The 25,605-nt window shown below is 45.2% G+C and overlaps 1 protein-coding gene across 1 annotated transcript in view; it reads left to right on the top strand.

Annotated features, from left to right (window-relative positions):
* LAMA5 (laminin subunit alpha 5) overlaps window positions 1–25,605 on the top strand; it is a 295,290-nt gene that overhangs the window by 246,992 nt on the left and 22,693 nt on the right. Inside the window, exons 59-70 of the mRNA XM_058176711.1 lie at window positions 1,325–1,510; window positions 4,066–4,207; window positions 7,983–8,085; window positions 10,305–10,415; window positions 12,176–12,355; window positions 14,890–15,032; window positions 16,753–16,932; window positions 17,918–18,054; window positions 19,124–19,277; window positions 20,702–20,835; window positions 22,062–22,224; window positions 23,937–24,068. Of these exons, the coding sequence (XP_058032694.1) occupies window positions 1,325–1,510; window positions 4,066–4,207; window positions 7,983–8,085; window positions 10,305–10,415; window positions 12,176–12,355; window positions 14,890–15,032; window positions 16,753–16,932; window positions 17,918–18,054; window positions 19,124–19,277; window positions 20,702–20,835; window positions 22,062–22,224; window positions 23,937–24,068 (1,765 nt within the window). The remainder of the gene's footprint in view (window positions 1–1,324; window positions 1,511–4,065; window positions 4,208–7,982; window positions 8,086–10,304; window positions 10,416–12,175; window positions 12,356–14,889; window positions 15,033–16,752; window positions 16,933–17,917; window positions 18,055–19,123; window positions 19,278–20,701; window positions 20,836–22,061; window positions 22,225–23,936; window positions 24,069–25,605) is intronic.

The raw sequence follows: 25,605 nt of genomic DNA, 5'->3' as shown, positions 1-25,605 counted from the left end.
CTCTGCCTCGCTGAGGTCCGAGTCTGGAGGCTCCAGAGGTAGCACGTACCTCCCAGATGGTGCTTTCTCTCCCTCTGACACAGAGCCCTCATCCGAGCCTTCTCCAGATTCCAGGACTGGCCCATGGTCCTCCCCCGCCTCCTCACTTTCCGACTCTGCTGCCAGCTCCGCAGGCTGCTGGCGGACCACAACACTTTCCACATCCTTTCCTAGTCCTGGTTGGTTAGTCCTTCAAAGGCATGGAGGTGAGAAGAGATAATTGGTGATGGAATGTAGGAAAGACCAATCCTTGAAACTGGATTTCTGGCCTCCATAAATTGACCAGCTCTTCTGCAAGCTACCTTCTAGTGGTAGTTTATTTATTTATTTATTTATTATTTTAATTTATATACCGCCCTTCTCCCGAAGGACTCAGGGCGGTTTACAGCCAAATAAAACAGAGATACAAAAATTAAAAGCATTATTAAAAGACTAATTCAATTAGGCTAAGAAACTAAAACTCTATAAAAATGAACTGCTGTAAGTCAAGGACTCCCTGTACACAGGAAAGCACTTGTACTGTTAAGGAGGAAGAGGAACTGTGTTGACTTTTTTGATCCTGAGGTAGTGTTTCAGAATATTGCTTGGGACAGACAAGTGTTTCTCAGCCTTGATAACTTTAAGATGTATGGACTTCAGCTCCCAGAATCCCTCAGGCAGCATGGCTGGCTGGGGAATTCTGGGAGCTGAAGTCCACAAGCATGGCTGGCTGGGGAATTCTGGGAGCTGAAGTCCACAAGCATGGCTGGCTGGGGAATTCTGGGAGCTGAAGTCCATAAGTATGGCTGGCTGGGGAATTCTGGGAGCTGAAGTCCACAAGCATGGGTGCCTGGGGAATTCTGGGAGCTGAAGTCCACAAGCATGGCTGGCTGGGGAATTCTGGGAGCTGAAGTCCACAAGCATTGGTGGGCTGGGGAATTCTGGGAGCTGAAGTCCACAAGCATGGGTGCCTGGGGAATTCTGGGAGCTGAAGTCCACAAGCATGGCTGGCTGGGGAATTCTGGGAGCTGAAGTCCACAAGCATTGGTGGGCTGGGGAATTCTGGGAGCTGAAGTCCACAAGTTTGGCTGGCTGGGGAATTCTGGGAGCTGAAGTCCACAAGCATGGCTGGCTGGGGAATTTTGGGAGTTGAAATCCACATATCTTACAGTTGTTAAGATTGGGAAACACTGGCTCAGATTGTTATTGTAGCAGGTCTCTGGTGTTTGGATATTCTTCATAGCGCCAATTCTTCAGAGAGGATCCTTTAGCCAGAAAGAGAAGGAATGGCAATGTAGATCTTCTGAACGGTGGCCGATGCTTCTGTTATGTTTCAGGAATCCGAGAAGTTACTAGCTCAGCTAGATGGAGCCAGATACCCTCTGTCCGAGAAGGCGAAGGAGTACACGTTGGCGAGCAACAAGATCCAGAAGGTGGAGTTGGCAGAAGAACATGCAAAGCTTCTAGATGAACTGGCACGAAATCTCTCCAGGTAACAGTTGCTTGAAATTTGCTTTGTTTCTTCTCATTTCCTAACCAGCTGTTGAAAATGCAACTTCTACCCTGAGTCATAAAAATGACTTCCTTCTAGATCAGGGGTCTCCAACCCTGGCTACTTTAAGACTTGTGGACTTCAGCTCCCAGAATCCCTCAGCCAGCAAAGCTCCCTCGACTTGCAACAGTTCATTTAGTGACCATTTAAAGTTACTACGCAACTGAAAAAGGAGACTTTTTATTATTTATTTTCTTATTTTAATTTATTTATTAAATTTAAATGCAGGCCATCTCACTATCAAGCGACTCTGGGTGGCTTACAGTACCATAAACAACAAGATAGACAATGAGCAAATTAATAATCATATTGCAGGTAGTCCTTGATGTACAACCTTTCATTTAGTGACTGCTCCCTCCCTCGTGGAAATCCAGACTACATTCCCACACACGAACACAAATCGTCACCATCAAAGAATTGAATATTTTTAATACATCATCCATTACTAGGTTTTATTTTTGAAACTCCAGTATTTTGTCATCCTTGATAAAGTCATAATCTAACCTATTTCAAAACCAGTAGATTCCTGTATTTTTATAGACCGGGTTTCTTCTTTCTGATGATATTATTGCAGATGCAAGGAAGAAAAATTTCAGGTCCTTCTGTTCTGACTTAGGCTTCCTGAGACATTAAAACACACGAGTAGTCCCAAAAACCTCTTTTATTGCATCAGCTATGAATTCTGTTCATTCACAGATGAGTCCCAATTAGTTGTAAAGAGTCTTTCGGGATAATCACCCACCTTTATCTCCCTTGACACGCTGCCAAAGACATAATTGGCAAAGCCACACAGAGTCCAGAATCAAACAGAGCTTCAGGCTTTAAGATGAACCGAATGAACAAACGTTGCTTCCTGCAAAGATCCACATGCCTTTGCTTCTCTTTTAAGTCTTATGGGAGGGGCCAATCATCTCCAAGCCCTACTCCCAAGTCGTTCCTTTTGTTTTAATTGTTCTTGCCTTCTGGCAGCTCTGCGCATGTGTGCGTTGGGAACAGGCTCCCTCTGTTCCTCTGCCTCGCTGAGGTCCGAGTCTGGAGGTTCCAGAGGCAGCACATACCTCTCATATGGTGCTTTCTCTGCCTCTGATGCAGAGCCCTCGTCCGAGCCTTCCCCAGATTCCAGGACTGGCCCATGGTCCTCCCCAGCCTCCTCACTGTCCGACTCTGCTGCCAGCTCCACAGGCTGCTGGCGGACCACAACACTTTCCACATCCTTTCCTAGTCCTGGTTGGTTAGTCCTTCAAACGCATGGAGGTGAGAAGAGATAATTGGTGATGGAATGTAGGAAAGACCAATCCTTGAAACTTGATTTCTGGCCTCCATAAATTGACCAGCTCTTCTGCAAGCTACCTTCTAGAGGTAGTTTATTTATTTATTTATTATTTTAATTTATATACCGCCCTTCTCCCGAAGGACTCAGGGCAGTTTACAGCCAAATAAAACAGAGCTACAAAAATTAAAAGCATTATTAAAAGACTAATTCAATTAGGCTAAGAAACTAAAACTCTATAAAAATTAAAACTCTATTTAAAAGCCCCCATTAAAACTATTAGGCCAGCCCTGCGCGATGAAACAAAAATGTCTTCAGCTCGCGTCGAAAGGTCCGGAGGTCAGGGAGTTGACGTATCCCTGGAGGTAGCTCATTCCAGAGGGCAGGAGCTCCCACAGAGAAGACTCTCCCCCTGGGGGTCACCTATAGGAGCGCACTGGTCGATGGGAGGCAATTGGTGGCAGCAGGCAGTCTCGTAAGTAAGTTCTCAACTTATGATCGCAACTGAGCCCCAATTTTCTGTTGCTAAGTGAGACATTGGTTAAGTGGATTTTGCCTCATTTTGTGACCTTTCTTGCCACAGTTGTTAAGTAGATCACTGTATTTGCTAAGTGAATCACATCGTCATTACGTGAATGAAGGTTCCCGCGATGGTTTTGATTGTCGAAACTCACCTGGACAGGTGGCAAACGATGATCCCATTACCTCGTCATAAATATGAGTTGCCAAGCACCTGAATTTTTATCCTGTGACCATGGGAGCGCTGCAACCCTCGTGTGTGTGTGAAAGACGGTCATAAGTCACTTTTTTCATCGCCTTTGTAACTTCGAATGGTCACTAAACGTATGGTTGTAAGTTGAGGACTACCTGTACTGAAATTGTAGAGGAATAAAATTAACAGCACTATTGAAACTTCAGGCCTTCTGCTAGCAGCCGGAACCTAGTTGGGACTTCTAAGAATAGAATTAGAATTAGAATTAAAATTTGAAATAGAAATAGAAATAGAAATAATAGTAAGGAATGGAATGGAATAAGGAATAGATTAAGGAATGGAATGGAATGGAATAAGGAATGGAATGGAATTTTTTATTGGCTAAGTGCGGTTGGACACAGAAGGAATTTGTCTTTGGTGCATAAGCTCTTAGTGTACATAAAAAGACAAGATATATTTGTCAAGAATCATAATCATAATAAACAGGCCTTTTTTTTTTGTTCTCCAAAACAGCATTATCCATGGCACAAACCAGGATGGTTTTATTCAAAGAGCCATCAATGCATCCAATGCCTACGCCAGCATCATTGAGGCGGTAAAGAATGCGGAAGAGGCAGCCAGCAAAGCCATCCATGCTTCGGAAGAAGCTTTGAAGGTAGGGAATGTTTGTCGTGCAATCTCTTTTGGGAAGGAGATTCTATCGCCAGCTCACCTGCCAAGACCCTCCCTCTATTATCCGGTGTAATAATTTTATTGTTCCAGTGAGACAGCTGAGGCTTTCACGGCAGTGGTGGGATTCAAAACTGTTGACTGCTGGTTCTGTGAGTGTGGCTTGGTGGGTGTGGTGTGGCTTGGTGGGCGTGGCTTGGTGGCATGGCAGAGGAAGAATACTGCAAAATCTCCATTCCCACCCCAGTCCAGGGGAAGGATACTGTAAAATCCCCATTCCCTCCCCATCCCACTAACCTGCTTTCCAGCTCCCTGTGCAGGGCAACAAAAGAAGACCCAACCGATCAGCTGGGATTTGATCAGCTGGGACTCAGGAGGCAGCGAATAGATGGGGGTGGGGCCAGTCAGAGGTGGTATTTGCTAGTTTTCCAAACTACTCAAAATTTCCGCTACCGGTTCAAGAGAACCAGTTGAATACCACCTCTGTTTCACGGAGGACTGCTTTCTCCTTAGATGACTTACAGATACTTGGCAGATAAATGGTTAGAGTCGCATAAGCTTATTCAAAGAAAACCAGCCTGACAAAGAAGAATTGACAGTTTTTGCTTGAGGACCTAGGAGATGTTGCCAATCAACATGTAACTGCTATCTCCCTCATCCAGTTAACTGCACATCTGTCTTCCAATTGTACCCATTTAATTTCATAAATCACTTAAAAACAATTCAGTTCAGCATTAGCAAAATTGGGAATGGTATTCGGAAGAAGGGCGTCTTGTCAAGGATGGAGACTCTGTCCTTGTTGAAAAATGGATTAGGAAAGTATACAGTCCTTGACTTACGACCACAGTTGGGTCTGGAATGTCTGTCATTAAGTGATATGGTCATTAGGTGAGTCATCACACGACTGTGCCCAATTTTATGAACTTTTTTTGCCACGGTCGTTAAATAAATCATCATGGCCCTTAAGCCAATCACATGGTCATTAAGCGAATCCAGCTTCCCTCTTTGACTTTGCTCGTCAGAAGCCAGCTGGGAAGGTCACAAATGGTGATAAAGTGACTCCAGAGTGCTGTGATGATGTAGGTGTGTGAACTGGTCATAAGTCAACATTTTTTTCTGTTGTAACTTTGAATGGTTGCTAAACGAATGGTCATAGGTCGAGGACTTACCTGCAATCCATTTAATGTGCAATTAACTCGACAGACAACATTTTGTTTAGTGATTTTTTGAAGTTACAGCGGCACTGAAAAAAGTGATTTATGACTATTTTTCATAGATAACGACCGTTGTAGCCTCCCCATGGTCAGGTGATCCAAATTTGGATGCTTGGCAGCTGGCATGTATTTAAGATGGTTGCAATGTCCAGGTCATGGGATGACCTTTGTTGATGTCAAGGTTCCAGAAATACCTCTTCTGCGTAAAAGAAACTCAGAGACATTTCTTTTCCAGAGTTCTTTACTAGCATGAGGAGACTGGCACACGATGAGTGCAATTCCAAAACTGAAGTTCCGGATTCCTTTCCCAGTTGTACAAACCCCAAGAGTCCCACCCCCCTGACCCCTTTGATGGTCACATGGTCCCACGTTCTTCCAGTTCATTCGAATATCTTCTTGCCACTCTTCCTGCCGACATGAAAACCATCCGACCTTGACCGCTTGAAGAATGTTACCATACCCCCCAACCCCCCTTCTTCCCCTCAGGGAAAAAATGTGGCAGCGTCTGGAACCCTAAAGTCTAATATGGTTTCCAGGCCTGACAGGCGTCCCCCCTTGGAAAAGAAGCTATATCCTAGGAAAGAAAACAAAGAGTCGATAAAGAAGAGTGTCAGTGGTCCACAATTCCCTTCTACCCCCCCCTCCCCTCTCCAAGAGGTTTCTTAGGTTTGTCAGGGAAAGTGTCGTGAAATTTTTTAATTAAATTGTCAGCATTTACTTTCCAACTTTTGACCCAAGTAGATTCCGATAATGGGTATCCCTTCCAGTGGACTAAGTATTGTAATTGACCTCTGTAGAGTCTAGAGTCAAGAATTTTCTTGATTTCATAGTGGGTTTCACCTTGGATTATCAATGGGGGTGGGGGAGCGGTAGGGTGAGGTCTCAGATCAGACTGTCTAGCAGGTTTTAATAAGCTGGTATGGAATACCGGGTGTATTTTCCCCAACATGCGAGGGAGTTTGAGCTGGACGGTAACGGGATTAATAATTTTTACAATGGGGAAAGGACCCAAAAATTTTGGACCGAATTTTCTGTTGGGTATCCTTAATCTTAGATACTTAGTAGACAAAAAGACTTTATCTCCAATGCGAAAAGGGGGTTGAAGGGAACGGTGTTTGTCAGCTTGGGTTTTGTAATTTCGAGCTGTCACAGCTAAGGCCTTTTTTGTGTTTTCCCAACCTTTCTTCAACGAATTCATCCAGTCCGTTAGGGAAACTGAAGTGGGGGGTTGCACGGGGAGTTCAGGCATTGGAACGAAGTCCATGCCGCTGGTTACTTGAAAAGGGGTTAGCCCCGTGCTGCTGTGTACCGCATTATTATATGCAACCTCTGCAAATGGTAATAAGTCGGACCAGTTTTCTTGTTGGTAATTTATATAACACCGTATGTATTGTTCCACTATCGAACAATAGAATTGTCTTCTAGCCAAGTGGAGAGTTTTTAAAAATCCAAAGTGACCTCCTAGGCGAGAGTCGTGGCATAGATAAGAGCACCAAGCTCTTATCAATGATTATCAATGGGGGTGGGGGAGCGGTAGGGTGAGGTCTCAGATCAGACTGTCTAGCAGGTTTTAATAAGCTGGTATGGAAAGGAAAGCAAAGGAATTTAAAAGCCTGACAATCCAAATCAGTGGGGAAGCCAGATTCGCTTAACAACCATGTTACTAACTTAACAACCACAGTGAATCGCTTAAAGCAACTGTGGCAAGAAGAGTCGTAAAATGAGAGCAAAACTCACCTGACAGCTGTCTTTCTTATCAACATAAATTTTGGGCTCAATTGTGGTCGTACGTTGAGGGCTACCTGTGTTCTAGGGAGTCAGGGAACAGTAGAGATTAGAGGGGGAAAGTGTGGCCACAAGAGAAGACAACTGTTGTGGCTCGCCAGTAGAGCTGGGAGCAGATTCGGACAGTGAGGAGATTGGGGAGGAACATGGGCCAGTCCTGGATTCTGGGGAAGGCTCTGATGAGGGCTCTGCGTTGGAGGCAGAGAGGGGGCCAGGGCTGGATGCCAGTTATCAGCTACCTTCGGAGTCAGACATCAGTGAGGCAGATAAACAGCTGGAGCCTGTTCCCAGTGTGCAAATGCGCGGAGTTGCCAGACGAAGGGAACAGCTAAGGAACAAGGATCGAATTGGGAGTAAGGCCACAGGTGGACAATGAGTGGCCCCTCCCAGAGGGAATAAAAGAGGAGCGAAAGGGGAGGGGAGTTTGCAGGAGACAATTAGTTCGCCTAATTGATTTGTGGCTCTCCGAGACTCCTTCCCAAGTTTTGAAGGTATCGGCCTGGCAGCTCTCCAAGCCAGATAAGGTATGTGACTGTAAATTCTCCCTTGAAAGACTTTGCTGGATGTGAATGAGAGGAATTCACAGTACCTTAATAAAAAGGGTTTTTTGTCGGGACAAGGAGTCTGCTTCATGCTCTTGGGAAGCCTGGGTCAGAACAACCACCAATGGAGGCTAGAACTCTTGTATAAGACGTGGGTTCAGAATATTCTGTGTGAATTCGGATGCAATGAGGTGGGACGAGTTATCTTCTATATTTGCAGAACGTCCTCAGACATAAGCTTGGCGACAGAGCAAAAGAGATGAAGAAAGACAGCAGTGCTTTAGAAGAAGCTGTGAAGGAAGAGCAAAGGAAGCTCAGCGGAGGTGAGCAAGAAACCAGCAGCACCTTCTCCATCCAATCTGGTCCATTAGACCCTCTTTCTCATCTGGGTCTTTCCCCTTAGCCCCACTCACCACGCTGCATATCACATGCGGCATTATCACCTGATGCCTTGGTCTTCTTAATGGCTCTTTATTGATCTTAATGCAGTGGTTCTCAACCTTTATAGTGCTGCGACCCCTTTAATACAGGACGGAGGCATTAAAGCGGAGACTGCTCCCCTTTTAAGTTTATTGCGCCTGAAGCCAGATTAGGCTAGCGATGGGGAGTGATTGCAGCTGGCTTGAGAGGGAGACATCAGAGCAAAGATTTCTCTCTTTTTTAATTCATCGTGCCTGAAGCCGAATTCGGCTAGCGATTTGAAGAGCCTGCAGCTGGCTTGTGGAGTCAACTATTGGAGCGCGATTCTTCGACTCGCAATTATACTTCCCATATTTCCGATGGTCTTAGGCGACCCCTGGCAAATCATCATTCGACCCCCAACGGGGTGGCGACCCACAGGTTGAGAACCGCTGCCTTAATGGATCAATGGAGATTGGAAGGTTTGGTTCGGTCTGATTACAGCCTGCCCAGAACTGATCCAGCCAAACACCTGAGCCATAGACTGTGTGTTCGTTCTCTCATTTTGGGTGTACCTCTGTTGGTTAAGTATTTGGAATAGTTTTATAGCAAGTGGAAAAGCAGGATATAGCAATAGCACTTAGACTTATATACCGCTTCACGGTGCTTTACAGCCCTCTCTAAGCGGTTTACAGTCCTCTCTAAGCGGAGCCTTGGTGACGCAGTGGTTAGAGTGCAGTACTGCAGGCTACTTCTGCTGACTGCCGGGTGAGTGCAGATTTGGAAGTTCAAATCTCACCAGGCTCAAAGTTGACCCAGCCTTCCATCCTTCCAAGGTGGGTAAAATGAGGGCCCAGATTGCTAGGGGCAATATGCTGACTCAGTAAACCGCTTAGAGAGGGCTGTGAAGCGGTATATGTCTAAGTGCTATTGCTATTTACATAGTCAGCATATTGCCCCCAACAATCTGAGTCCTCATTTTACCAACCTCATATGGATGGAAGGCTGAGTCAACCTTGAAACTGCTGGCACCTGGTGATCAGCAGCTGCAGTACTGCATTCTAACCACTGTGCCCCGACGGCTCTTAATATAAATATTAATACAAAGTCAGAAGTCAGAATAACAGAGTTGGAAGATACCTTGGAGGTCTTCTAGTCCAGGGGTCGACCACCCACGGTCCGTGGACCAGCACTGGGCTGCGGCATGCCAACAACCGGGCTTTGCAAACAAGCAAAGCCCCACCTGCGGGATGCAGGCAACACACAAAACCATGCCCCTTCTGGTCCATGGAAATACCTTTCTCCACAGAACTAGTCCTTGGTGCCCAAAGGATTGGGAGTCACTGTTTTAGTCCAACCCCCTGGTCAATCAGAAGACAGTGTATCATTCCAGACACGTGACTGTCCCTTCTTTTCTTAAAAGCCTCCAGTGATGGAGCACCCACAGCTTCTGGTAGCAAGTTGTTCCACTGGTTGATTGTTCTCACTTTCAGGAAATTTCTCCTTAGTTCTAGGTTGCTTCTCTCCTTGATCAGTTTCCATCCATTGCTTCTTGTCTTGCCTTTTGAAGGCAAAGGGTTGCAAGAATAACAATAAAATTGAAAACAGTTCTATTATACTTCAATTTTTCTCTTTCATTTTAATTCCAGATCATCTGTATTGTTCTTGGGTTTAAGCTGCAGCTGTCTATCAATGGGACAGGCAAAGCAAAAATAGTAGCTCAGTTTAGAAGGTTTGAAGGGGTCTGTGACAATTTGCCAGGGTCAACTTGCTGCAGGGCAACTCACTGTGGGACAAGAGTTACACTAATCTCAAAGAAATGGTGGAACAGAATCATTCAAGAAAGGATGCAAAAGGAGGGACAGAATGAAATGTGAATGGCAAAAAATAAAATAACTTTTTACTTATTTAAAATAATTAAATAGAATTGTTAAGTTGTCCCGTGGTGAGTTGGCCGCAGTGCAGTTGTCCCAATTCCCAGGGGTTGTCCCAATTTGGAGAACACAGGTCTGGAATGTCTTGGTACATGACTTCCACATTCGCAGCCCCAGGCCATCTTCTCAATGTTACTAATTGAAATGTTACTTCCCGAAATCCTGATTTGAACTTTGATAACTCTGTACTTCTTTTATTTTAATCCAAGTCAAAAGAGCATTGGAGGCAGCCCAAAACAAATTGGCTGGCACCCAAACCAAGAAGGAGCAACTTCTGAACCAGCTGAACTCAGCGAAGAACAAGTTGGGCATGGTCCATGGTAAGTAAGCCTATAATGTTTATAATGACTTCATAGATTTCCCAAACAATCATAAGTCCTTGACTTACAACCATTCACTTACTGATCCTTCAAAGTTATAACAGTGCTGAAAACATTGACTTATGAGCAGTTTTCACATTTAATGATTGTTGTGGCCAGTGATGCTATTCAGCCGGTTCGGACTGGTAGAGGCGAACCAGTAGCGGTGACCGCTGGTGGGCCCGCCCACCCATCCCCGTGTAATACCATCCTATTTAGCCACATTTTTGAGGCCAGGCGCTGTTCTGTCTCCTTCCCCACTTCGGATTAACGAGCTGGCCTTCAGCCAGTGGATTCACGGCTCTTATCAGTCCTGGCAGAGAAATTGCAGCTGCCTGCCAAAGTTCAAACAAATGACTCACATAGCAAGACTTTCAGCTCTTTTTGAAACGGTTCAGCTAAACTTTTGCTTCCCGTGGAGTGAGAGCAGTCCCAAAGCTCCTTATATATCCTGTGGGGTGGGGCTCCTGCCCACCCCACAGGATATTACAACGGTTCCCCCCACGATGACGCCGCCTCTCTAATCTTCTGAAGCGCGGATCAATCTAAGCTTGATTATTATTATTATCAGCTGTGTCTGAAGGCGTAGCCTGGGGAAGGGAGGAATCGGTATGACGGCCTCATTACGTCCTCCGACTGGTCTGGTTCTGGCTCCTGGAGCCGGGCCAAAGGCATCGGTGCTCCCGAGGTAAGCCTTACCAGCCCTTCCCCCTCACTCTCGGAGTCACTTTCGGGCATGGGGCCAGGTTCGGGGGCTGGAGTCACAACAGGCGCATCCGCAGAAGGCGCGCACAAGCAAAGCACATGCTCGGAGGCCTGGGCACATGCGTGGAAGACACACACGTGTATGAAGCAAGCATGCGCAATGTCGACGAATCAGTGCTAAGAATATGTAAAACCCACCTCTGGTTGTGGCATCCCCATAGTCGTGTGATGAAAATTTGGACACTTGGCAACTGGCAGGTGTTTAGGAGGGTCACAGGACCCCAGGATCATGTGATCACCATTTACAACCTTCTCAACCGATTTTTGAGAGACATTTGTTAAGTGAGCTTTGCGTCCTTTTACAACCTTTCTGGCCGCTGTTGTTAAGTGAATCACTGCAGTTGTTTGACGTTGACTTTGCTTGTCAGAAGGTCGCAAAGGGGGATCACATGACCCCGAGACACTGCCACCGTTATAAATATGAGTCAATTGCCAAGCGTCTGAATTTTGATCACCTGACCATGGTCCTAAGTGTGAAAAACAGTCATATTGGTTTTTTCAGGACCGTTGTAACTTCGAACGGTCACTAAATGAAGGGTTGTACACCAAGGACGACCTGTAATAATATTTTTAACTTTTTCATTGTCTTCTTGTTATTTATGGTACTGTAATCCACCCAGAGTCGCTTGATAGTGAGATGGGCTACACTTAAATTTAATAAATACATTAAAATAAGTAAATATATAATAGATTTGTCCCATCACTTTGCCGGTGATCTGATCGTACAACATTAATGCATGAAATGCAATAAATTTCACTCCTGGCTAATGATTTTCTTCGAACCGCAAAGTTTTTACGCTGGTTGATTTTGGTATTTGTTCTTCCTGAGTTTAAATGAACCTGAACTGTTGCAGGTTTTGGGCCACTCTTGACTCTGTGCATTTCTTTCATCTAAATTCTGGGAGCTTTTTTTTTTTTTTTTTAAATTTTGCACCCTGTCTCTTTTCGTTTGCAAGACAATGCATCGGAGAAAATCCAGAAGGCCAAAGACACAGCCTTAAAAGCCAACGAGACAGTGGCTGCAATGGAAGGAAAATTGAGTGACATGAAAAAAAATGTGGACGAGTGGAAAAAACAGTATGGAGATCTAAGAAGTGAAGATCTAAATAAAGCTACCCATGATGTCAAGAATACTGGTGCGTAATTCTCATTACTTCAATCTTTCTTTGGATGAAGAGGGATGTTGCCTATTAGCGGGATTCGTTTGCGGGTATAGATACTCTTTTTCTATTGAAAATGCTTTGGAAAAGGATTTGGATAGAAATGCCTTTTGACGAAATGTTGTTTAATGTTTTTCAAGAGCAAGTTTGGTCTAGTGGTTAAGGCACCAGGCTAGAAACTGGGAGACTGTGAATTCTAGTTCCACTGTAGACATGAAAGCTGGCTGAGTGACTTTGGGACAATCTCTAGGAGATGGTGAATTCTAGTCCCGCCTTAAACATGAAAGCCAGTTGGATGACTTTGGGCCAATCACCAGGAGACTGTGAGTTCTAGTTCTGCCTTAGGCATGAAAGGTGATTGGATAACTTTGGTCCAGGAGACTGTGAGTTCTAGTCTCGCCTTAGGCATGAAAACTGTTGTGAAGAAAAAGTATTACTGTATTTTTTGCACTATAAGATGCACTTCCCCCCCCAAAAAAGTGGGTGGAAATGTCTGTGCGTCTTATAGAGCGAATATTGCGGCAGAGGGGGAGGGGGGTTGGTACCCTGCCACCGGAGAAAGCTGAAGCCTGATTGGCGTTTGGATCAGCCTCCTGGAATACCACCGATCAGCTGTTATAGATGGTGGCGATCAGCGGCGGCAGCAATTGGTAGTAGTGAATGGCGGTGGCAGCGATCCCCACCACCTAGAACAGCTGATTGGTGGTATTCTGGGAGGCTGATCCAACTGCCAATCAGCTGCTCGACAGCGAAGGCTCCAGTCCTGGCTGCCAGCAGCAGCTCAGCTCAGTTGACCGGTAATGGGCGCAATGGAGCAGGGCCCCAACGAACCACATGCTGGGGCTGCGATAATGTGCTGAAGCTGATCTTGCTGTTTGCTGCAAGGACGTTAGCCGGATGAATGGATGCTGGGAGACAGAGGCAGATTTTTTTTTCTTGTTTTCCTCCCCTAAAGCTAATGTGCATCTTATAGTCTGGAGCGTCTTATAGAGCAAATATTGCGGCGGGGGGATGGGGTTGGTACCCTGCCACCGGAGAAAGCTGAAGCCTGATTGGCGTTTGGATCAGCCTCCTGGAATACCACCGATCAGCTGTTATAGATGGTGGCGATCAGCGGCGGCAGCAATTGGTAGTAGTGAATGGCGGTGGCAGCGATCCCCACCACCTAGAACAGCTGATTGGTGGTATTCTGGGAGGCTGATCCAACTGCCAATCAGCTGCTCGGTAGCGAAGGCTCCCGTGCTGGCTGCCAGTGGCAGCTCAGCTCAGTTGACCGGTAATGGGCGCAATGGAGCAGGGCCCCAACGAACCACATGCTGGGGCTGCGATAATGTGCTGAAGCTGATCTTGCTGTTTGCTGCAAGGACGTTAGCCGGATGAATGGATGCTGGGAGACAGAGGCAGATTTTTTTTTCTTGTTTTCCTCCCCTAAAGCTAATGTGCATCTTATAGTCTGGAGCGTCTTATAGAGCGAATATTGCGGCGGGGGGGATGGGGGTTGGTACCCTGCCACCGGAGAAAGCTGAAGCCTGATTGACGTTTGGATCAGCCTCCTGGAATACCACCGATCAGCTGTTATAGATGGTGGCAATCAGCGGCGGCAGCAATTGGTAGTAGTGAATGGCGGCGGCAGCGATCCCCACCACCTAGAACAGCTGATTGGTGGTATTCTGGGAGGCTGATCCAACTGCCAATCAGCTGCTCGACAGCGAAGGCTCCAGTCCTGGCTGCCAGCAGCAGCTCAGCTCAGTTGACCGGTAATGGGCGCAATGGAGCAGGGCCCCAACGAACCACGTGCTGGGGCTGCGATAATGTGCTGAAGCTGATCTTGCTGTTTGCTGCAAGGACGTTAGCCAGATGACTACCGGATGGATGCTGGGAGGCAGAGGCAGATTTTTTTTTCTTGTTTTCCTCCCCTAAAGCTAATGTGCGTCTTATAGTCTGGAGTGTCTTATAGTGTGAAAAATATGGTAGCTATGTTCAGTGCCTTGTAAAAGGCATAACACTATGTTCAGTGTTAGTTGTAAAAATAATAAAGGCAGGATATAAATAATGTCAGATACAAAATATCAGTTAGATTCTCTTTTTTTTCTGGCTTCCCTTTTATGCATTTTCTTCCATTTTTCTTCCAGTGTGTCAGGGTCATTGCATTATTTTTTGAGACAGAATGCTGAAAGAAAAAAGATGCAAATTCTTCTATCTTTTTTTACTTTTTGGTTTTCTTTAGTCTTATTTTAAAAATGACCAAACCCAACAGATTCTGTGTGATTCCGTCCCCTCTTCTCTATTTGCTTTCTTCCCTCTTTCCCTGAAATGTCATCTGAAATAAAACAACGAAATTATCAGAGCTCATAATTACGTTGAAGGCAATTTTGAAATAGAAGATTTGAAACTTCTTTTCTTGGAACTAAGTTGTAATCTATCAGGCATAACATGTTTCCTCTGTGACTTGTTTATGTTCCCATTGGGTTGGTGTCTGGGTTTCCTCTCAAAAAATGTCGGCTGTCCAGTCTCAAGTCTTGAAAGCACTCTCCCAGTCCTTCTGGGAAAACTGACCAGCCTGGAAAACAGAAGAAGCCACAACGCAACTGTTTTGGACAATATCCTGCGGGTGCGCCAACTTATCTCATTGGCCCGGAATGCTGTCAGTAAGGTAAGAAGGCTTCAGAGTCACCCAATGTTTGATGATCGTGCTCTCTGCCATGGTGGGACTCCAAAACAAAGTTATATGTGGGAGTTTAGGTCTTCAAGAGAAGACAATCTTGACTTAGGACTTGTGTGCAATCTGGTCAGTCAAGGGCAGGATTGGTAATTACAGGTAGTCCCTGCTTAATGATAAAAAAAGAAGTGGAGATTCTAGAAAGAGTGCAGAGAAGAGCAACAAAGATGATTAGGGACTGGAGGCTAAAACATATAAAGAAATGGTTGCTGGAATTTGGCATTATAGTTTAAGGACTAGGGGAGATATGACAGCTGTCTGCCAATATCTCAGGTGATGCCACAAAGAAGAGGGAGTCAAGCTATTCTCCAAAGCACCTGAGGGCAGGACAAGAAGCAACAGATGGAAACTAATCAAGGAGAGAAGCAACCAAGGAGAAATTTCCTAACAGTTAGAACAATTAATCAGAGGAACAATTTGCCTCCAGAAGTTGTGAATGCTCCAACACTAGAAGTTTTTAAGAAGATGTTGGATAACCATTTGTCTGAAATGGTATAGAGTTTCCTGTCTGAGGAGGGGGTTAGACTAGAAGACCTCCAAGGTCCCTTCCAATTCTGTTATTCTGTCACTAAGTGATCCAGTTGTAAACCATGGTGGGCTTGCCAACTTTAACAACAGCAATTGAGGCCTTCCCAGATGCTGTTCTTCAGTCAATCCCACCCAGTCACAGCATGCCATGGTTGCATGATCACCATTTGTCACCCCTTGCCAGTTTAGAATAGAATAGAATAGAATAGAATAGAATAGAATAGAATAGAATAGAATAGAATTAGAATAGAATAGAATAGAATAGAATAGAATAGAATAGAATAGAATAGAATAGAATAGAATAGAATTAGAATAGAATAGAATTTTTATTGGCCAAGTGTGATTGGACACACAAGGAATTTGTCTTGGTGCATATGCTCTCAGTGTACATAAAAGAAAAGAAAAGTTTCCCCGTTCCTTTGGCTTGGAAGACAACAAGAAAAGTTGCAAACGGAGATCCCATGGGCACATGATGCTATGATTCTCATAATTTCAAGCCAGTTGCCAAGTGTGTAAATTCCAATTGTGTGACTCAGGGGATGTTGTGAGTCGTAACGTCCCCTCGGTCAACACTATTGCAGCTTTGGTTGGTGACTGAGTGGTCATTCAATGAAGTCTACCTGTATATTATTTTTGCCCATCAATCCTTAAGAACATCAAATAGAAATAAGCATAATCTGTGAAGCCAGTTAAGGATTTGACTCACAGAAACTAATTCATGCTCCTCAGGATATCATTAAGAACAATTTATTGGAAGTGGCGATTTTTAAAGGGAGGTTGGGACAAATTAGCATCAAAATGAGCCACGGTGGTTAGAGTGCAGTACTGCAATCTACTTCTGCTGACTGCCAGCTGCCTGCAATTTGGCAGTTTGAATCTCACCAGGGTCAAGGTTGACTCAGCCTTCCATCCTCCCAAGGTGGGTAAAACAAAGACCCAAATTGTTGTGGGCAATATGCTGGCTCTATAAACTGCTTAGAGAGGGCTATAAAGCACTGTAAAGCAGTATATAAGTGTAAGTGCTATTGCTAAAATAGCAAATCCTGCTGGGATTACAGTATTTTTTAATGCCAGGCCTGAAGTGTCCAGTATCAAATGTTTGTTCCTTTGATCTTTTGGCTTCTAGATTAAAGTTCCGGTAAAATTCAATGGCACTTCCGGTGTGCAAATCCGGACTCCTAGCAATCTGCAGGATTTGGCTGCCTACACTTCCCTCAAATTCTACATTCAGAACCCGGACTCCAAAAAGAGAGACCAACCACAGGATGAGTCTACACGCTTCGTGTTGTACCTGGGACAAAAGGATGTAAGTTCTCAGGAAAGAAATCAAGAACCTGGAAAAATCAACCCAGTGGGTTTGGGGTAGAAAGTATAAGGATAATTTGTTTTTCACATGTTTTTGAGATTGTTGTTATTCAATATGACTGATATTAATTGTTGGTGTAATGTAGATTTAGCTCTGTTTGGGTTCCTCTTCTTTGCCCCAATATCTTTGATTACTGTTTCTTCCTCAGATTTTGCACTTTGCAAAATGTTACTTTGCAAAACGTTTAGTTTAACCAGAGCAATGTTAAAATACAAATGTGGTTTGCTTCTGCTGTTTTCTGTTTTTGAAGTCTCATTTCTTGGCTTTATTGTTAGTTAGCTAATTATTTTGGCTATTGTATGTGTTTATTAAGGGACGCGGTGGCTTAGTGGGTAAGACGCTGAGCTTGTCAGTTGAAAAGTCGGCAGTTCAGTGGTTCGAATCCCTAGTGCCGCGTAACGGGGTGAGCTCCCGTTACTTGTCCCAGCTTCTGCCAACCTAGCAGTTCGAAAGCACGTAAAAAATGCAAGTAGAAAAATAGGGACCACCTTTGGTGGGAAGGTAACAGTGTTCCATGCACCTTTGGCGTTGAGTCATGCTGGCCACATGTTCGACCCATCGCGACCCCATGGACAACGTTCCTCCAGGCCTTCCTGTCCTCTACCATCCTCTGGAGTCCATTTAAACTCATGCCTACTGCTTCAGTGACTCCATCCAGCCACCTCATTCTCTGTCGTCCTTTTCTTCTTTTGCCCTCAATCTTTCCCAGCATTAGGCTCTTCTCCAGTGAGTCCTTCCTTCTCATTAGGTGAATTAAACCTAAGATAGCATAAACAACAGATAGGAAGAGTTGCAACATCTCACAATCCAATATAACCAAAAAAAAACCACACACACACAAAAAAAACCCAGGCTCATTCACACTTACCTGGGCCCCAGGTTGGATGGCCAAACCAAGTTCACTTTTGTTCTTTGTATTTTCCAGGCCACTGGGGACTACATGGGCCTCATCCTTAAAGACCACAAAGTGGAATGGATTTACAAACTAGGAGACGATGAACCGGCACATTTGACGGTCGATGAAGAAATTGGAGAACAGTTTGCTGCTGTCAGCATCAACAGGTATGGAGGAAGGAAGCAGGGGGGAAAAAAACAGGCTTCAAAATTTGGTGTTTCATGGTGGATCCATGGATGAGAGTTTCTGAGGTAAAATTGCTCTCTACAGTCACTACAGGTAGTTCTCAACCTACGACCACAATTGAGCCCCAAATTGGCAATTTGAGACAATTGTTCAATGAGTTTTGCCTCAGTTTACAACCTTGTCACTGTTGTTAAGTGATTCATTGCGGTTGTTAGGTTAGTAACACTTAGGTTAACTGAATCTAACCATCTACCATGACTTTGCTGGTCAGAAGGTCGTAAAAGGGGATCTCATGACCCCGGGACGCTGCAACCGTCATAAATGTGAGGATAGTTGCCAAGTGTCCACTTTTTTCAGTGCCGTTGTAACTTCAAACAGTCACTAAATGAACTATTGCAAGTCGAGGACTTACCTGTACTTCTTGGTAGAAGAGAGAAAATTGTTTTGAAGGTTGAAATCTTGCTCTTAGAGTGCTTTCTGTTAAGGCCTCGTCAAAAGAAGTCCTCTTTGGCCTGGGTTTTGTCTTCTTTTCCTTGAACCAATGGGCTTTGTCGACTTTCTGCTGCATTTCTGCTTATGTTGGTTCCGATTATATTATTTTTTATTTTCGTGGGCGTTCATGAATGCCGTTTCCTGGCAGAGGGATAGGAGAGAAAAGCCTAGAAACCAGCAAGCCTAGAAATCAGCTTCCCCAGGGGAAGGGCCTTTTCTGTGGGGGCTCCCACCCTCTGGAACGAACTTCCCCCGGGACTGCGCCAACTCCCCGACCTTTGAACTTTCCGCCGCGAGCTTAAGACACATCTATTTATATGTGCAGGACTGGACTAGATTTTTAAATTTTGAATTTGGTTTTTAATGGGGTTTTAGTATTTGTATTTCTATTTTAAATATTCAGCCTTTCTAATAAGTTTTTTAATTGTGGTTTTATTCTGTATTTATATGTATTTTTATTTGGCTGTAAACCGCCCTGAGTCCCTAGGGAGATAGGGCGGTATAAAAATGCGAATAAATAAATAAAATAAATAAATAAAATGTCTTCCTGGTTTGTAGGATCTTGCAGTACGGACACATGTCTGTGACAGTGGAGAAGCAAACCTTGCATGAGACCAAGGGGGACAGCGTTGCCAAAGGAGAACATGGACTGTTCAACTTCAGGCCCCATAACACCGTTTTGTACGTGGGTGGCTACCCTTCCAGCTTCACGGTGAGTTCATCTGAGTATGCTGCTTGTGTTGGGCAAGGGGGTATTTTTGGGACTTTTTAGAATCAGGTTGCATAAACTCGTAGTAGCAATTGGTGACTTAATGGTTAGCCCGTTTACCCTTTTAGCTGTCTTAACAATTATGAAGTTCTTTCACACCTATGATTGCGTTTGTTTGTTTGTTTTCCGCCTTTAGCATTTTTACCAATAACTCAAGGCAACAAAACATATCCAACATACCTTCCTCCTCCTATTTTCCCCACAACAACATCCCTGTGAGGTGTATTTAGGCTGGGGGGTGGTGGAGGAATTGGCCCCAAAGTCAACCACCCAGCTTTCATGCCTTAGGCAAGCCACAAAATCACAGTCTCCTGGTGATTGGCCCCCAAATCACCCACCTGACTTCCATTCCTAAGACGGAACTAGAATTCAGAGACTCTTGGTGATTGGCTCAAAGTCACCCACCTGACTTCCATTCCTAAGGCGGGACTAGAACTCAAGGACTCCTGGGGATTGGCCCCAAAGTCACCCACTTGACTTCCATTCCTAAGGCGGGACTAGAATTCAGAGATTCCTGGGGATGGGCCCCACCCAACTTTCATTACTAAGACGGGACTAGAACTCAGAGACTCCTTGTGATTGGCTCAAAGTCACCCAGATGGCGTTCATGCCTAAGGTGAGACTTGAATTCAAGATCTCCTGATTTCTAACCTTTTGCTTTAACCACTAGATCAAACTGTTCTCTATACAAAAGCTATAACTATTTTAAGTAAGCTAAGGGTTTTACAAGGAACTTCAACTGGCAATTAATTATATGACTAACGTCACTTTTCCCTGGAAAATCCATATACAAGGGGGTTGGTAAGCAGAGACCGTCTTCTGTTACTATCAAGCAAGGTTGTCAGACTTGCTCCAACTTGGTTCTCTAGGCAAGAAAGACCCTCGATTCCATTTGGATCAAACGGCATACTTTACTAAAAGCCAAGTGGAATACAATGTAGAAAAGCTGGAACTGAAGTTCACACACCAAAATTTCCCAGTTAACTTCCTCCGTTTAGATCCTCCCCTCTGCTGGTCCCTTATTGTCCAATAATATTTGGGCACAGTCAGTTTTGGGAACAGTCTCTTCAACGGCGGGCTGGTTGGTAAGCCATTGCGTTCCATTCCCAGCCCTGTTGACCTTGAGATGTCGCCCAGCTCCTTCCACTCATAGTTCGTGGCAGACTGACAGCTAGCGAATGCGAAGCTCAAGCATATGATGGCAGTTCTGACAAAGGTTGGGATTTCAAAGGCAGGACCATTAGGTAACTGAAGCAGGAAGCAAGAAGCTACAGACGCAACCAACTTGCAACCAGATGGGAGTGTTTATTTTGCTGAGAAAATGAAACACAAGATTCAGCAAATGGATTATTTTTCCCCCCCAACAGCCTCCTCTACCTCTGCGCTATCCTAATTACCGAGGCTGTATAGAGATGGATTCGCTGAATGAAGAGGTGATGAGCTTGTACAATTTCCAACGCACGTTCCATCTCGACACCACGGCGGAGAGGCCTTGCACAAGGTAAGTTTGGTGACGATATGGTCAAGAACCTTCCTCTTCCCTGGATGGAAAATGGACATGGTGGTACAGGTAGTCCTTGACTTAACGACCACAGTTCGGACCAATATTTCCTTTGCTAAGCAAGGAAGTTGTTAGGTGAGTCGCGCACAGTTTTAGAACCTTTTGTGGACCAAATCACTGCCGCCGTTAAGTGAATCTGACTTTGCTTGTCGGAAGCTGGCTGGGAAAGTCACACATGGCGATCACATGACCCAGGATGTCACAGCCTTCGTAAACACATGCCAGTTGCCCAAGTGCCCAAATTTTGATCAGGTGACCGTAAGGATGCTACAGTGATTTTAAGGGCGAGAACTAGTTGCAGATCATTGTTTTCTCCCAGTGCCATTGTAACTTCAAGTGGTCACTGAATGCATGGTTGTAAGTTGAGGAATATCTGTATGTAATTTGATTTGCTGATGTCCTGTCTGGAGGCAGGAAGATTCTGGCAAGCTAAGCTCAGGGTCTTTCTATCAAAGCAACCTGATCGACCCAAAAATGGGAGGGAGCATACGGCTTCCCTTTTCATCTCTCAGCCCCAGTCCAGGAGCCCTCACAGGCAGTCGTTTACACGACAAACTATTTTGTGTTAAATTTATATTTAACATAATAACAGAGTTGGAAGGGACTTTGGAGGTCTTCTAGTCCAACCCCCTGCCCAGGCAGGAAACCCTATACCATTTCTGACAAATGGCTATCCAACATTTTCTTAAAAATTTCCAGTGTTGAAGCATTCACAACTTCTGGAGGCAAGTTGTTCCACTGAACAACTATCAGGAAATTTCTCCTTAGTTCTAAGTTGCTTCTCTCCTTGATTAATTTCCACCCATTGCTTCTTGACCTGCCTTCAGGGGCTTTGGAGAATAGCTTGACCCCCTCTTCTTTGTGGCAGCCCCTGAGATATTGGAACCCTGCTGTCATGTCTCCCCTAGTCCTTCTTTTCATTAAACTAGACATACCCAGTTCCTGCAACCGTTCTTCCTATGTTTTAATCTCCAGTCCTCTAATCATTTATGGCTTAGAGGTTAATATATCTGCCTAATATGCAAGCAAACTAAATAGCTTGAAATATACTAGTCTCTCTCTATTTTTTTTGTCAGTAAATATATAAATCTCCAAATTTTTAATTTCTAGAATACAGCTGGGTAGATTGGGCATATCACACATCTGCTCTTTCCTTCTTCTCAAAGATCTAAATCAACGGGTGATCCCTGGCTGACTGATGGCTCCTATTTTGATGGGACTGGATATGCGGAAATCACCTTTGAGAGCCAGGTGGGATCGATCAAACGCTTTGAGCAGGAGATGCGGTTGGTGTCCTACCATGGGATCATTTTCTTCCTGAAACATCAGGCAGGTGTCTCTTTGATTGGTCATACTTGATAACCTGGCAAGGATCCGGGTTGCTTGGTCCAAGTCCGTTCTTGGTGCAAGTGGTATTAGAAAGAAGACATGTCATAAAGACATCTCGGATGGATCAGAGGAAGCAAATTTAGAGCAATATGTCCTCATTTTCTCATGCTTTTTCCCAGATTAAAGCAGCGTTATATATAGTAGGTGGGGTGTCGTGTCCCACTCCTCCGCTGACGACCGGGTCAGGGAAATCCGAATCAGGCGTGCCTCTGCAGCTCTGCCAAAGTCCTAGCAAAGTTCTCAAGGCAGGCAGGAGACCAGAAAGTGACTTCAGCAAGATAAGATAGACTTTGCCTGACTCAGAGAATGCCAGAAAGCAGATCCTTTATATAGGCCATGGGGTGTGGCTCCATGACTCAGCACTTATCCAGGCCTGCCCCTCCCTTCCTTCTGTTGACGCCGCCTATCAATTCTCCTGAAGCGAGGGTCACTCCAGTCTGCAGCTGTTGGCAATTGACCTTCCTCAGGCTCACATGCTGAGGGGGAGGGGTCTAGTTGCTCCGTTTGCCTGGGCATGGAGCCAGAGCTGGGGGCTGGAGGTACTTCTTCCTCCTCAGCCTGTCTGGGCATGGAGCCAGAGCTGGGGGCTGGAGGTATACTAGGACATTCCTCAGCGTTCGGGAGCAGATAAGAAGGCCCTGGCTGCGGTGAAAGCGGGCGAGACACAACAGTGGGGGGCGCGATAGCTCAACAGTTAAAGATTCCGAGCTTGTCAGCTGAAAAGCTGACAGCCCAGGTTCGAGACCCGAGCTCTGCAGAACTGGGTGAGCTCCTCTTCTTTGCTCCAACTCCTTCCCACCTAGCATTTCGAAAGCATGCAAATGGGAGTAGATAAATAGATACCTCTGGTGGGAAGGTAACGGTGTTCCGTGTGCCTTTGGGGTATAGCCATGCTGGCCACATGACCACTGAAATTGTTTTTGGACATGCTGGCTCCCTTGGCCAAGAAACAGATATGAGCAGATATGTCCTAGAGTTCAGGAATAGAGACTGACAGGGAAACCTTTGCTTTTTATATAGAGTAGAGCATTGCTTTTTGTTGTGCCTCGCTCGCCCCCCTCTCCGCAGCCGGGCCCCTCTCATCTCCTGCCAGACACTGATAGTGCAGAAGAATGTCCTGGCATGCCTCCGGCCCCCAGTCCAGGCACCATGCCCGGACAGACCGAACAAGACGAATGGCCTGACATGCCCCCAGCCCCCAGTCCTGGCACCATGCCCAGACAAATGGAGCAACTAAACCCCTCCCCCACAGCATGTGAGCCTGAGGAGTATGAAGCCAGTCACGAGCTGGAATTGCCGGCAGCTGGAGGCTGGAGGGACCCACGGTTCCAGAGAATGGAGAGGCGACGTCAGCAAAAGGAAGGGAGGGGCAGGCCTGGATAAGTGCTGAGTCATGGAGCCGCACTCTATGGCCTATATAAAGAATCTGCTTTCTGGCATTCTTTGAGTCAGGAAGTCTACTTTGGATTGCTGAAGTCACATCCTGGTCTCCTGCCTGCCCTGAGAACTCTGACAGAACTTTGGCAAAGCTGCAGAGGCTTTGCAGCCATGCTTGATACGGACTTCCCCGACCCAGCCGTCAGAGGAGGAGTGGGATATGACACTTTTAGACTCCAAAACCTGAAAGTGATTTGTCCTTTTTCCTCCCACAGGATCACCTGCTGTGTTTGGCTATTCGAGACGGAAAGCTGGTGCTGTATTACGACTTTGGGGGAGGCCTGAACATGGTGCCCCCTTCAAGGGATCAGGCCACCCTGATAGTCAGCAACAACGCAAACAAAGCGGTAATGACCGAACTGTCTTTTTCAATTTTGCATCCTGAGGCAGAAGTACGTTCTGTTATTCTTTCAGTGCATTAGGGGTTTCAGATTATAAGGGCCACAGAATGGCTGTAACTGACTTCAAATTACAGGTAGTTCTCGACTTACGAAAATTTGCTTAGCGACCATTCGAAGTTACGACAGCATTGAAAAATGTGACTTATAACCAGTCCTTTCACTTAACAACCATTGCAGCATCCCCAGGTCATGTGATCAAAATTAAGTCAATTGGCAAACGGCATATACAGGTAATCCTCTAGTTACGACAGTTCAATTAGTGAACATTCTAAGTTACGTGATAACCTCCCCCACCCCACCCCCCAAAGAGTTTATGACAAAGTCCCGAAGTTACAAAAATTGCAGCAGCACTGCAACACTCACCCTATTGGCCCACGGGACTAGTTTATAATAATAATAACAGAGTTGGAAGAGACCTTGGAGGTCTTCTAGTCCAACCCCCTGCCCAGGCAGGAAACCCTACACCACTTCAGACAAACAGTTATCCAACATCTTCTTAAAAATTTCCAGTGTTGGAGCATTCACAACTTCTGCAGGCAAGTTGTTCCACTTAATTGTCAGGAAATTTCTCCTTAGTTCTAAGTTGCTTCTTTCCTTGATCAGTTTCCACCCATTGCTTCTTGTCCTGCCCTCAGGTGCTTTGGAGAATAGTTTGACTCCCTCTTCTTTGTGGCAGCACCTGAGATATTGGAACACTGCTATCATGTCTCCCCTAGTCCTTCTTTTTATTAAACTAGATATACCCAGTTCCTGCAACCGTTCTTCATATGTTTTAGCCTCCAGTCCCCTAATCATCTTTGTTGTTAATGGGGGAAGCTGGATTTGTTTAAGGATTACATGATTCACTTAACAACTCCAGTGATTCACTTAACACCCGTGACAAAAAAAAAAAAGCCGTAAAATTGGTTGCGGCTCAATTGGCAACCACCCTTCTTAGCAATGGAAATTTGGTTTTACTTGGGGTCATAAGTCGAGGACTTCTGTATCTGGTTCGAACCCACTGAATCGAGCTTTGGAGGATAGGTTGACCCCCCCACCCCACTTCTTTGTGTCAGCCCCTTAGATATTGGAAGACTGCTTCATGCCACCCGCAGTTCTTCTTTTCATCAAACTGGACATCCCCAATTCCAGCAACTGTTCTTTATATGTTTTAGCCTCCAGTTCCCTAATTATCATAAAAGAGGACCTGACCTGGGGCACTCACATTGCAGCACTGGTCGAAAGGGCCCAGCAGAGATTATACTACCTGAGATTTTTCAGGAAACAACAATTGAAAGAAAAACTGCTGGTGACCTTCTACTGCTGCACTATAGGGAGTATCTTAACCTACTGCACAATGTCTGGTTTTTAGAATAGAATAGAATAGAATAGAATAGAATTTTTATTGGCCAAGTGTGATTGGACACACAAGGAATTTGTCTTGGTGCATATGCTCTCAGTGTACATAAAAGAAAAGATACGTTCATCAAGGTACAACATTTAC

This window comes from Ahaetulla prasina, chromosome 3, assembly GCF_028640845.1.
Source record: "Ahaetulla prasina isolate Xishuangbanna chromosome 3, ASM2864084v1, whole genome shotgun sequence".
In the NCBI taxonomy this organism is placed as follows: domain Eukaryota; kingdom Metazoa; phylum Chordata; class Lepidosauria; order Squamata; family Colubridae; genus Ahaetulla; species Ahaetulla prasina.
Note: the sequence above shows the minus strand (reverse complement) of the source record. Positions and strands in the feature narration are given on the sequence as shown.